General features: G+C 42.4%; 1 protein-coding gene and 1 long non-coding RNA gene across 6 annotated transcripts in view; one reads left to right on the forward strand and one right to left on the reverse strand.

Annotated features, from left to right (window-relative positions):
• LOC115164464 (smoothelin) overlaps window positions 1–13,036 on the reverse strand; it is a 94,569-nt gene that overhangs the window by 18,028 nt on the left and 63,505 nt on the right. For all 5 annotated transcript variants that reach the window (XM_029716984.1, XM_029716985.1, XM_029716982.1 and 2 more), the window contains exon 10: window positions 9,126–9,199. In XM_029716984.1, the coding sequence (XP_029572844.1) occupies window positions 9,126–9,199 (74 nt within the window). The remainder of the gene's footprint in view (window positions 1–9,125; window positions 9,200–13,036) is intronic.
• Window positions 1,193–9,644, forward strand: LOC115164467 (uncharacterized). The gene is made up of 3 exons (XR_003869925.1): window positions 1,193–1,232; window positions 3,072–3,184; window positions 9,104–9,644. It is a non-coding gene; the product is annotated as an uncharacterized LOC115164467 (long non-coding RNA).

Here is a 13,036-nt window from a genome sequence, read left to right on the forward strand (position 1 = left end):
AATATCACAGTGGTCTGACCAGCTGCTGTTACGTGTGCATTCTTCAAGTGCTTTGTGTGTCAAGTTGAATGCTTTGAGAGAGTGTTGAACAGTCTGTGTCTATATGAATGTGTGCCTCCAGCATGCATTTCTGTATATGTATTTTAGAAAATTATAGCACTGTAGGTCTGCATGAATCAAATCATTTGAACTCAAACTACAGTATATCAGGTGAACTAGGTTAGCGCAACACAAGCAATCCCTCTTAGCACGTAATGTTGTTCTTAACCTCTGGTCCACACCTAAATGGTGCTTGACTAATGGTGCTTAAGTAATATAGCTAAAACTGTGTTCACTGAAAACCAGCATTTTTGTAGTTATTTGGCATGGTGGTTTCCAGGGTTGGGTTCATTTACGTTTTAATTCAGAAAGTAAACAAAATTGTAATTCAAAATGTTACTGGAATTTAAATGGAATTGACCCCAACCCTGGTGATTTCATCAAACCCCTAGGCATTCCTTGATATTGAGTGTGTAACTGAGCTGCTGATCCTGAGATTTAGAGGACAGCAGAAAGGCTTCCAGGAACGGGGAGCAGGCCAGAGAGACTGTGGCCAGGCAGGCCAGGAGAAGTGGGTCAGACCCCATCAAGGACATCACTTTAGTCTGGCACACACACACACACACACACACACACACACACACACACACACACACACACACACACACACACACACACACACACACACACACACACACACACACACACACACACACACACACAGCAACAAGGCTTGAGTGTGTGTGTGTGTCTGTCGATCAAAACACAGTCTGTTTTGTTTGTGCATATTTGAGCATGTGTGTTGGAGAGGGAGAGCGAGAAAGAGGCAGAGGGACAAATAGAGACAGAGAGAGCATGTGTTGTGCGTGTGAATGTTCTCTATATCTCTAAATGTTATGTATCTGTATAATAAGCAAGTGAATGTATTTATGCCCTAAGGCACGCCTGTGTAAATCAGATAGACATTAATTGTCCGTCTCAGAGAAGTGACAATGTCTTTGATCATTGTGACTAGAGGTCGACCGATTAATCAACATGGCTTATTTCAAGTTTTCATAACAATCGGTAATCAGCCTTTTTGGACGTCGATTATGGCCGATTACATTGCACTCCACGAGGAGACTGCGTGTCATGCTGACCACCTGTTACGCGAGTGCAGCATCAAAAGGACCTTGTGTCTGCAAGGAGCCAAGGTAAGGTGCTAGCTAGCATTAAACTTCTCTTATAAAAAACAATCAATCTTCACATAATCACTAGTTAACTACACATGGTTGATGATATTACTAGTTTAACTAGCTTGTTCTGCGTTGCATATAGTCAATGCGGTGCCTGTTAATTTATCATTGAATCACAGCCTAATTCAACTTGATGATTTAACAAAAGTGCATTCGCGAAAAAAAGCATTATTGTTGCAATAATGTACCTAACCATAAACATCAATGCCTTTCTTAAAATCAGTACACAAGTATATTTTTTTAAACCTGTTATGTAGTTCAAATTAATTCATGTTAGCAGGCAATATTAACTAGGGAAATTTGGTCACTTCTCTTGTGTTCAGTGCAAGCAGAGACAGGGTATACGCAGCAGTTTGGGCCGCCTGGCTCGTTGCACACTGTTGAAAGGCCATTTATTGCTAACAAAGACTGTAATTAATTTGCCAGAATTTTACATAATTATGACATAACATTGAAGGTTGTGCAATGTAACAGTAATATTTAGACTTATGGATGCCACCCGTTAGATAAAATAGGTAACGGTTCCGTATTTCACTGAAAGAATAAACGTTTTGTTTTCGAAATGAGAGTTTACGGATTTGACCATATTAATGACCAAAGGCTCGTATTTCTGTGTGTTTATTATATTCTAATTAAGTATATGATTTGATATTTGATAGAGCAGTCTGACTGAGCGGTGGTAGGCAGCAGCAGGCTCGTAAGCATTCATTCAAACAGCAGCTCTTAGCAATGCTGGGATGCACAGCGCTGTTTATGACTTCAAGCCTATCAACTCCTGAGATTAGGCTGACAATACTAAAGTGCCTATAAGAACATCCAATAGTCAAAGGTATATGAAATACAAATAGTATAGAGAGAAATAGTCCTATAATTCCTATAATAACTACAACCTAAAACTTCTTAACTGTGAATATTGAAGACTCATGTTAAAAGGAACCACCAGCTTTCATATGTTCTCATGTTCTGAGCCAGAAACTTAACATTAGCTTTTTTACATGGCACATATTGGACTTTTGCTTTCTTCTCCAACACTGTCTTTTTGCATTATTTAAACCAAACTGAACATGTTTCATTATTTATTCGAGACTAAATAGATTTTATTTATGTATTATATTAAGTTAAAATAAGTGTTCATTGTTCATTCAATATTGTTGTAATTGTAATTTATTACAAATATATATATAAAAATCGTCCGATTAATCGGTATTGGCTTTTTTTGGTCCCCCAATAATCGGTATCGGCAATGGAAAATCCTAATCGGTCGGCCTCTAGTTGTGAACCCGCTGCAGTTATTTACAAGAGAGTGTCTAAAAATAGTCAGCAGCTTTATCAGAACACACCAATAAAACTCAGCTGGGACTTCACCCTGGCCCCCCTCCAGAGAAGAACAGCACAGTGAGATAAATGATCTCAGGCCACAGCTTTAAGTCATATAGACATAAAACACCAGGGATAAAACAGTAACACACTGCATCTGACTTATGGCTCCACTAACAAAATCCACAGACCAGGACCATCTCCAAAATAGTCAAGAGACCTCATCTCTCTCTCCCTTTCTCCTGTCCTCCATAAAAGCCCTGTACAGGGGCCATATACTAGGGAACATGTGTGCTGGTTGGGTAACCCATGCCCAGAGTGTTTGTTCAGACTGTGCTGACAATAGGGAGATTAGTGTGCTGTATGACAGTGAGTGGCCAGGACTGACAGTTGATCATTCACTGTGGGACTGTGGCCATAAACCCCTGTCCAGCGTTACTAGCGTGACCCAGGGCTCTGCTGTAATCTCCATGCCTGCAGGAGAGCCACTGCTTGTCCGTCGTCGCCGCAGAGACAGAACGATGGCATTATTTACGCCCGAGGGCACGGGTCAGCAGACAGCCTGGACGGGTGGCAGAGATGAGTGGGCACAGGTGAGGGTACTTAAGCCAGGGCCGACGTGGGCATCAATAACACCAACGGCCGGTCCCATCTGCTACACCCACCCAGAGCTATTCCAACAGCACTCCCTCTTTCTCACTCTCACTTAGCCTAAGTCTCCGTTCCACCTTTCACCTCTTTGTTGATCTTACCCTCCATTTCCATCCTTCACGCTCCCACCTTTTTGTCCTTCTAATTACCATTATTTATCATCTCTCCTTAAACCGCTTCTTGTTCGCTTTCTTCAGAGTTGATGCGTTTTTATTATTCTGCCCATTGTAAGATTCAATGCTACCTTATCTGCATTATCCCAGTCTAAAAGCCTATCTGAACCTGAGCCGTCATTAAGTAACTGGCTGTGTATAGGGGTGATAACGATGATAAGGTCTGAGTACATACCACCAGAGAGGAGCAGAGGACCACCCACACAGATCACAAACAGTCTGTGTACCCCATGGCTGCTCCTTTACTAAACACCAATAAAGACTAACTCATCCAAAACAACCCTCTTATCACACAGCTTTGATTACAAGACCTCCATAATAGGACTGTTCCATCAGTATGTATACAACCCTACGATCCTATAGAGGACAGAGGAATGTGAATGAGGATCAATGTCAATGCCTGTTAATGGTGGGACTGGAAGCCAATCCAGACAAATCCATCGTCCATCATTGTCACGCACCCTTGAACTTCTATGGGCCTGAGTGACTATGTGGAACAGGTGGTGGGGTCTAGACCCAGGACAGAGGTACAGCGCAGCAGCCCTGCTTGATGCTAACCTAGAGTGAAAATGGCATCTGCCAGCTTCCCTTCACAAATCTCATTAGCAGAGTTATTTCCACGTGTGTCTAATAACCTGAATAAACCCGGCTGATATACCATGCTGGTGGCTTGGGCTGAAGAAGTGTCTCCTGTTTGCCTACACAAAAAGGAACACGTCTTGTGCTCTTACTCACAAACACATTCTAAACCTCAACACATGGTCTCAGTACCTGGAAACAAGGACAAGTGCACATATGAAGCGCAACTGTCTTGGTGTAAATCCTTACAAAAAGGACATCAAAAGAGTCCAATGGTCGTATCCATGACTTTCACAACGAGCCACCAAAGTTTACCACTGAAAATGGGAAATGTTTTCAATTAAAATGTAACACATCACATACACAGACATGCAAGCCTCTCGACCCTAGTTACCTATTTGTCCTGATTATGCCTAGCACGGGTCAAGCATACACCTCATCTTCTGCAGAATGAATACATGTCTTCTTGCCCCTTTATCTCGCTCAGTCTGTCTGTGTGTAAGAGCCACCTATCGGTGTCTGTATCCGTCTGTCTGTGTGTAAGAGCCACCTATCGGTGTCTGTATCAGTCTGTCTGTGTGTAAGAGCCACCTATCGGTGTCTGTATCCGTCTGTCTGTGTGTAAGAGCCACCTATCGGTGTCTGTATCCGTCTGTCTGTGTGTAAGAGCCACCTATCGGTGTCTGTATCCGTCTGTCTGTGTGTAAGAGCCACCTATCGGTGTCTGTATCAGTCTGTCTGTGTGTAAGAGCCACCTATCGGTGTCTGTATCCGTCTGTCTGTGTGTAAGAGCCACCTATCGGTGTCTGTATCAGTCTGTCTGTGTGTAAGAGCCACCTATCGGTGTCTGTATCCGTCTGTCTGTGTGTAAGAGCCACCTATCGGTGTCTGTATCAGTCTGTCTGTGTGTAAGAGCCACCTATCGGTGTCTGTATCCGTCTGTCTGTGTGTAAGAGCCACCTATCGGTGTCTGTATCCGTCTGTCTGTGTGTAAGAGCCACCTATCGGTGTCTGTATCCGTCTGTCTGTGTGTAAGAGCCACCTATCGGTGTCTGTATCAGTCTGTCTGTGTGTAAGAGCCACCTATCGGTGTCTGTATCCGTCTGTCTGTGTGTAAGAGCCACCTATCGGTGTCTGTATCAGTCTGTCTGTGTGTAAGAGCCACCTATCGGTGTCTGTATCAGTCTGGATGTGTGTAAGAGCCACCTATCGGTGTCTGTATCAGTCTGTCTGTGTGTAAGAGCCACCTATCGGTGTCTGTATCCGTCTGTCTGTGTGTAAGAGCCACCTATCGGTGTCTGTATCCGTCTGTCTGTGTGTAAGAGCCACCTATCGGTGTCTGTATCAGTCTGTCTGTGTGTAAGAGCCACCTATCGGTGTCTGTATCAGTCTGTCTGTGTGTAAGAGCCACCTATCGGTGTCTGTATCCGTCTGTCTGTGTGTAAGAGCCACCTATCGGTGTCTGTATCCGTCTGTCTGTGTGTAAGAGCCACCTATCGGTGTCTGTATCCGTCTGTCTGTGTGTAAGAGCCACCTATCGGTGTCTGTATCCGTCTGTCTGTGTGTAACTGCAGGGTTAACTAATGGAGACAGTCTCTATGCAACATCTTTAATCCCCCCCGCCCCAGCCCCAATCCCAGGCAGCGTCCTCCCAGCACAGCCCTGATCCCCTAACCAGATTACTGCTCCGCTCTACATGGGGGGTGGAATAGAAAACCATTAAGGAGTGAGGAAACTAGAGTACACTTTTCCCTTACCCTACATTCACTTCCCTTCATTCACTCATGACAGAGCTTTTTCCTTTTAAGAAGTGCCGTTTAAGAAGTGTAACTTTGATCTAAATCGTAACATTCTGTCATAAACATGCATGTTCAAATGTATAGCAAATAACACGTTTTCATATCAACAACAAAAAAAGACTACAGTAAGTGCCTATTACAGTAGGTGCCGCAAAGTAACAGGGTTATTTGTTAAGTCAGACAGAAATCCCCTTGTGACAGGGGGAAATGAAGCTTGTTGGGTGCAACAGGGAGTGGCAATTGAGAAAAGAAATCTATGGGTAACATGGTTGGCATGTTATGATCATACCCACTCAGTTTCCCACCACAAAACACCAGGAAATGGCCAAAAAGAGAAGAACCAGCTCACATGCTTTTACTATATGATTTGACTATTGGATTCAATGTTAGGTTCAAAGTTTCTTTTTAAAATAAATATTTTGTAAGGAATAGATTCAGCACATTAAAACAAGAGTTCAGTTCACATAACAGAATTACCTTAAAATGAGGGACAGTAGATGAATCAATAATCACATGAAACAAATAATCATCTTCAGAAATGACTGTCAGAGCATCTAGGGCTTTACAATGATGGTGAAACTTGGAGAAATGTTGGAATTAAGTGGGTTCAAATCTTCCTAGAAATGATACAGGGTTGACGGAGGGACTTGTGAATTTGATGAATTTTGCAGATGTATTGAATTCTCTATGTTGTCTATATAAAAGGTCACTTAATTTATATAACAGGCTTTTAAAATGCCATATTGGTGCACAATTTCTACTGAAAAATATCACAGGTACGCAAAAGGCACTCATTTTGTGGAACGACCCCTGTGTCATCGTCGAGTTGAGTGGCTAGGACTGTAGGGAGGTGGCATAGACTGTAGGGAGGTGGCATAGACTGTAGAGAGATGGCATAGGACTCTAGGCAGGTGGCATAGACTGTAGGGAGGTGGCATAGGACTCTAGGGAGGTGGCATGGGACTGTAGGGAGGTGGCATGGGACTGTAGGGAGGTGGCATAGACTGTAGGGAGGTGGCATAGACTGTAGGGAGTTGGCATAGACTGTAGGGAGCTGGCATAGACTGTAAGGAGGTGGCATAGACTGTAGGGAGGTGGCATAGACTGTAGGGAGATGGCATAGACTGTAGGGAGGTGGCATAGACTATAGGGAGGTGACATAGACAGTAGGGAGGTGGCATAGACTGTAGGGAGGTGGCATGGGACTGTAGGGAGGTGGCATAGGACTCTAGGGAGGTGGCATAGGACTCTAGGGAGGTGGCATAGGACTGTAGGGAGGTGGCATGGGACTGTAGGGAGAAGGGATAGACTGTAGAGAGGTGGCATAGACTGTAGGGAGGTGGCATGGGACTGTAGGGAGGTGGCGTAGACTGTAGGGAGGTGGCATGGGACTGTAGGGAGGTGGCATAGACTGTAGGGATGTGGCGTAGACTGTAGGGAGGTGGCATGGGACTGTAGGGAGGTGGCATAGACTGTAGGGAGGTGGCATGGGACTGTAGGGAGGTGGCATAGACTGTAGGGAGGTGGCATAGACTGTAGGGAGGTGGCATAGACTGTAGGGAGGTGGCATGGGACTGTAGGGAGGTGGCATAGACTGTAGGGAGGTGGCATAGACTGTAGGGAGATGGCATGGGACTGTAGGGAGTTGGCATAGGACTGTAGGGAGGTGGCATAGACTGTAGGGAGGTGGCATAGACTGTAGAGAGGTGGCATAGACTGTAGGGAGGTGGCATAGACTATAGGGAGGTGACATAGACAGTAGGGAGATGGCATAGACTGTAGGGAGGTGGCATGGGACTGTAGGGAGATGGCATAGGACTCTAGGAAGGTGGCATAGGACTCTAGGGAGGTGGCATAGGACTGTAGGGAGGTGGCATAGACTGTAGGGAGGTGGCATGGGACTGTAGGGAGGTGGCATAGACTGTAGGGAGGTGGCATAGACTGTAGGGAGGTGGCATAGACTGTAGGGAGGTGGCATAGACTGTAGGGAGAAGGCATAGACTGTAGGGAGGTGGCATAGACTGTAGGGAGGTGGCATGGACTGTAGGGAGGTGGCATAGAGTGTAGGGAGGTAGCATGGACTGTAGGGAGGTGGCATAGACTGTAGGGAGGTGGCATGGACTGTAGGGAGGTGGCATGGGACTGTAGGGAGGTGGCATAGACTGTAGGGAGGTGGCATGCAGTGTAGGGAGGTGGCATGGAGTGCAGGGAGCTGGCATGGAGTGTAGGGAGATGGCATGGACTGTAGGGAGGTGGCATAGACTGTAGGGAGGTGGCATGGAGTGTAGGGAGGTGGCATAGACTGTAGGGAGGTGGCATAGACTGTAGGAAGTTGGCATAGACTATAGGGAGGTGGCATAGGCTGTAGGGAGGTGGCATAGACTATAGGGAGGTGGCATAGACTGTAGGGAGCTGGCATGCAGTGTAGGGAGGTGGCATGGAGTGTAGGGAGCTGGCATGGAGTGTAGGGAGGTGGCATGGAGTGTAGGGAGCTGGCATGGAATGTAGGGAGGTGACATGGAGTGTAGGGAGGTGGCATGGACTGTAGGGAGGTACAGAGATAAATCTCAGGAGGGATGGGATGGGGCATAGAGAGAATGAAGTGCCCAGTGCACCTCCCTCCCTCTCTGTCTGTTTCTCATACCCTACAAGGACACTCTTTGTTTGATAAACACCAAGTCTGCCCTGCTCGCTCGCTCTCTCTCTCTCCCTCCCTCCCTCTCTCGCTCTTATTAGGCGCATGAGGCACTTGCTTTAAGGGGCAAAGCAAGTGCTTTGTGACAACGATGATACATTTTTTTTTATTCAATAGAATTAAGTATGACATTTTAAGGCAAGAGGTAAACCATGACTGTTCAACTTATAGTCCAACATTTATTTATAGCTTTTAAAGGCATCACATGCATAACTCAGGTTTGGCACGTTACAGTCATTTAAAGTCCTACTCCAGTCTCCTTTTCACCTCATTTAACATCTGATTTACTTAACAAAAGGCACACCTCAATAGGTGATCCAGGTATGACATGTCATGGCACAAGTAGGGGGGCTTTCCTCTTCTGTTCTCTATTGCTCCTCTATTGTTCGTCAAGCAAGTGGGGAGGCCGATGACATCACATCAGACCATCTCCTTAAATGCCCTATTCCTTGAAGGTGGCAGTTGTGTCCAAAAAAATGCTTTGCTGAAAATATATATTTTTTACCCTTCAGTGTGTACACATTACTGTATTTATACTTGGGATACCGTTTTTCAATTGGAAAAGTCAAAAAATTGCTGTAGTGTGTCTTTAACCCTGCGTTTCTGCCAGGACAGGAGGAGTGGAGTGTTACAGTACCTTGAAGGAGGATCCAGAAGTGAGGCTGGAGGAGGAGGTCTTGAAGGGAGTCGCTCTCAGACCCATGGTCAACTCTGCCAGGGAGAGAGCGAGAGAGCCATACAGTGAGAGACTTACATGGAGCTGAAGTGTCAAAAGCTCTATAAAACAATGTCACAGCACACCACCAGTGTTTAACCATAAATAGTTCCATGTTAAATGGACTGAAGTTCCCAAAGGATATATGTTTTTGTATATTGTACATGATGATGTGCCTATGACTCTGAGTGTCAATGATGGGACCATCACTCACTTACATAAGCCGTCATGGTGCCTTCCTGTATTATACTTATGCAACAAACCAAAAAATATTATACTGAGCCATTTACTTTATATAATATTCTTATCTTGTATTATTTCTTATTGTTGCATTATTGAGAAGGAACCTGCGAGTAAGCATTTCTTTGGACGGAGTATACCATGTGTATCCTGTCCATATGACTAATAAAACTTTAAATGCGGTGTTAAAGGATGGTAGTGAGTCACACTATGGACCCCGCCACCACTAATATAAACACCCATGTTCCATCTTTCTCTGCACACATACAATGTCATGTGACCTGTGCACCAACACCAACACACAGTAAACTGGGGACCAACATAATACGTTTTTTATGGATCAAAAAGGGGCTTAGGTGGTTGGGCGTGGCAAGGGGCGTAGCAGGAGGCGTGGTAATGGGCATGGTCAGCCCGGTGGAGAACATTTTAGAGGCCTCCACCGTGGCAGTGTAGGGAAATGCTTTAATATTTAAGCCAATTACCTGCAACTCTCAAAATTTCTCCATGAAGATGAAGAGAAATTGTTTCAGTTTTAAAGCACATTTCTGCAATCCTACACACTTTCTCATAGAGCGGAGAGAAAATGTTGCTGTTTTAAAGCTAATATCCTGCAATTCTATGCATTTTGACATGGCTAATGCTGTGTTCCTTTGTTCAAACATAATAAAATCAATACTGCTAAATTCATTGTTTTGGGAAATTTAAATTCTCCCTGACTGTAGCTTTTATTTAGGTGATTGATAGTATTCAAATATTATATTATTAAACAATATATACATAAGCTCATTAAGCGTTTTTCCATTCCGAAAATGAATTTAAAAAAATATACAGTGCATTCGGAAAGTATTCAGAACGTAACAACATTTTGTTACGTTACAGCCTTATTCTAAAATTGATTCAATTGTTTTTTCCCCCTCAACAATCTACACACAATACCCCATAACGACAAAGAAAAAACAGGTTTTTAGAAATTTTTGCAAAGTTATAAAAAATTAACAAATGAAATAACACATTTACATAGGTATTCAGACCCTTTACTCAGTACTTTGTTAAAAGCAGCTATGGCAGCGATTACAGCCACGCGTCTTCTTGGGAATGATGCTACAAGCTTGGCACACCTGTATTTGGGGAGTTTCTCCCATTATTCTCTGCAGATCCTCTCAAGCTCTGCCAGGTTGGATGGGGAAAGTCGCGGCACAGCTATTTTCCAGTCTCTCCAGAGATGTTGGATAGGGTTCAAGTCCGGGCTCTGGCTGGGCCACTCAGAGACTTGTCTTAAAGCCACTCCTGCGTTGTCTTGGCTGTGTGTACCTGAGCTCAATTTCGAGTCTCATAGCAAAGGGTCTGAATACTTATGTAAATAAGGTATTTCCGTAATTTTTTATTTTAATACATTTGCAAAAATGTCTAAAAAACAGTTTTTTCTCTTTGTCATTATGGGGTTTTGTCTGTAGATTGATGAGGAAAACAATGAATTTAATACATTTTAGAATAAGGCTGTAACGTAACAAAATGTGGAAAAGTCAAGGGGTCTGAATACTTTCCGAATGCACTGTATATATTTTACACTGTTTGGACTTAGGCTTCCTGAAACTCTTTGGCTTTCTCTTAGGATTTCAATAGCAGAAAAATCCCTACATAAGACAGCAGCTATGTCAGTTTAACCACATCTGTAAAACAGAAGTGCCTGTTTGATCCATTCCAGTGTTCTGTAGTGTACACTCAGGACTGTTGTTAGGAGCTGCTGGGTGAACACAAGACATTCTCCAAACCGGTCTTCAGTCAGTGGCAGGAAGCTTCCAAAAAAGGAACCCAAAGGCATTAGAGCAAAATTGGGCTTAACGCCGACCTCTTGAAGAAGCCCAGTGGAGCTGTCAGAGGGTCTGGGAGGAGGGAGATGAGGCGAGGGGGGTAATCAGAGTCTGACTGGGTGCTGTAATAGTCCTGCTCCAGGCAGGGTCTTAAGTAAACTGTTTGGGTTGGAGGTCCTGGTGGTTGGACAGTGCTGGAGCACAAGACTGGTTGTTTGGACAGATGTCCACAGCAGCTGTGAACAGGCCGCTTCTGAGACACACCAAAACACTAACATACACATACACATACACAAAAAGACGAACAGAAACATACACAGACAAGTAGGTGTCCAGAGGGGTATCCTACAAACAAAGCTAGATCTACTCAGGGTTTTCTGAAGCTAACGAGCTCCAGTTAGCTTCACATTCCAGCTCAGACTTCATACTGTACGTATTAGGAAGGTGGATATTGCTTGTCTGCTTGCCACTAACACTAGCAGGCTTGTAATTGCGCGTGCATGTCGCAGATGGCTAGTTGAACATCGAAAATCTTAATTGAGATAATGCTGAAACATCATATTTTCATTTGTGCCGAAAACAAAATAATGGAAATGTTATCTTGCCAATTCATGGTGTGAAAAAGGCTTTTAGAAGTGCAGTCTTTATTTTATTGCTTATTATTACCATTAATACTTAATCATTAATAATTGGGGAGGCAGCGTAGCCTAGTGGTTAGAGCGTTGGACTAGTAACCGAAAGGTTGCAAGATCGAATCCCCGAGCTGACAAGGTACAAATCTGTCGTTCTGCCCCTGAACAAGGCAATTAACCCCTGTTCCTAGGCTGTCATTGAAAATAAGAATTTGTTCTTAACTGACTGGCCTAGTAAAAAAAAAAAAAACATTAAAAAAGTATTTATTTCTTATTATAAACGTCTTTATTTTTTTATTATAAACGTCTTTATTTTTTTTACTTATTATTATCGTTAATACAGTTTTTTATTACTTATTATTATCGTTAATACAGTCTTTATTTCATGACTTATTATTATCGTTAATACAGTCTTTATTTTTTTATTACTTATTATTATCGTTAATAACAGTCTTCATTTTATTACTTATTATTATCATCATTAATACAGTCTTTTTTATTACTTATTATTATCATTGTTAATACAGTCTTTATTTTTTATTACTTATATTATCGTTAATACAGTCTTTATTTTATTATTTATTATTATCTTTAATACAGTCTTTATTTTATTACTATCGATCGTTAATAAAGTCTTTATTTTATTACTTATTATTATCATTAATACAGTCTTTTTTATTACTTATTATTATCGTTAATACAGTCTTTATTTTTTATTACTTATTATTATCTTTTGTACAGATTTTTTTTATTACTTATTATTGTCGTTAATACAGTCTTAATTTTTTTATTACTTATTATTATCTTTAATACAGCCTTTATTTTATTACTTATTATTATCGATCGTTAATAAAGTCTTTATTTTATTACTTATTATTATCGTTAATACAGTCTATTTTTTATTACTTATTATTATCATTAATACAGTCTTTGGTGTGCTTATCAATGCACAAGCACCTTTTCCCCCACTCATATCAATATATATTTTTATTAAGTCATAAGAAAGCGTTACATTGTGTGAAGTTTACTAAATGTGTAAAGTGATATATTTTAACATATAAAAAACAAATATTTTATTAATAAAATATTTAATCAGTTGTCTTCCTTAAGAGATCTTTGCAAGAGGGAGGGAATCCGATTTCATTGGTCC

The sequence above is a fragment of the Salmo trutta genome, chromosome 27 (genome assembly GCF_901001165.1).
Source record: "Salmo trutta chromosome 27, fSalTru1.1, whole genome shotgun sequence".
Classification (NCBI taxonomy): domain Eukaryota; kingdom Metazoa; phylum Chordata; class Actinopteri; order Salmoniformes; family Salmonidae; genus Salmo; species Salmo trutta.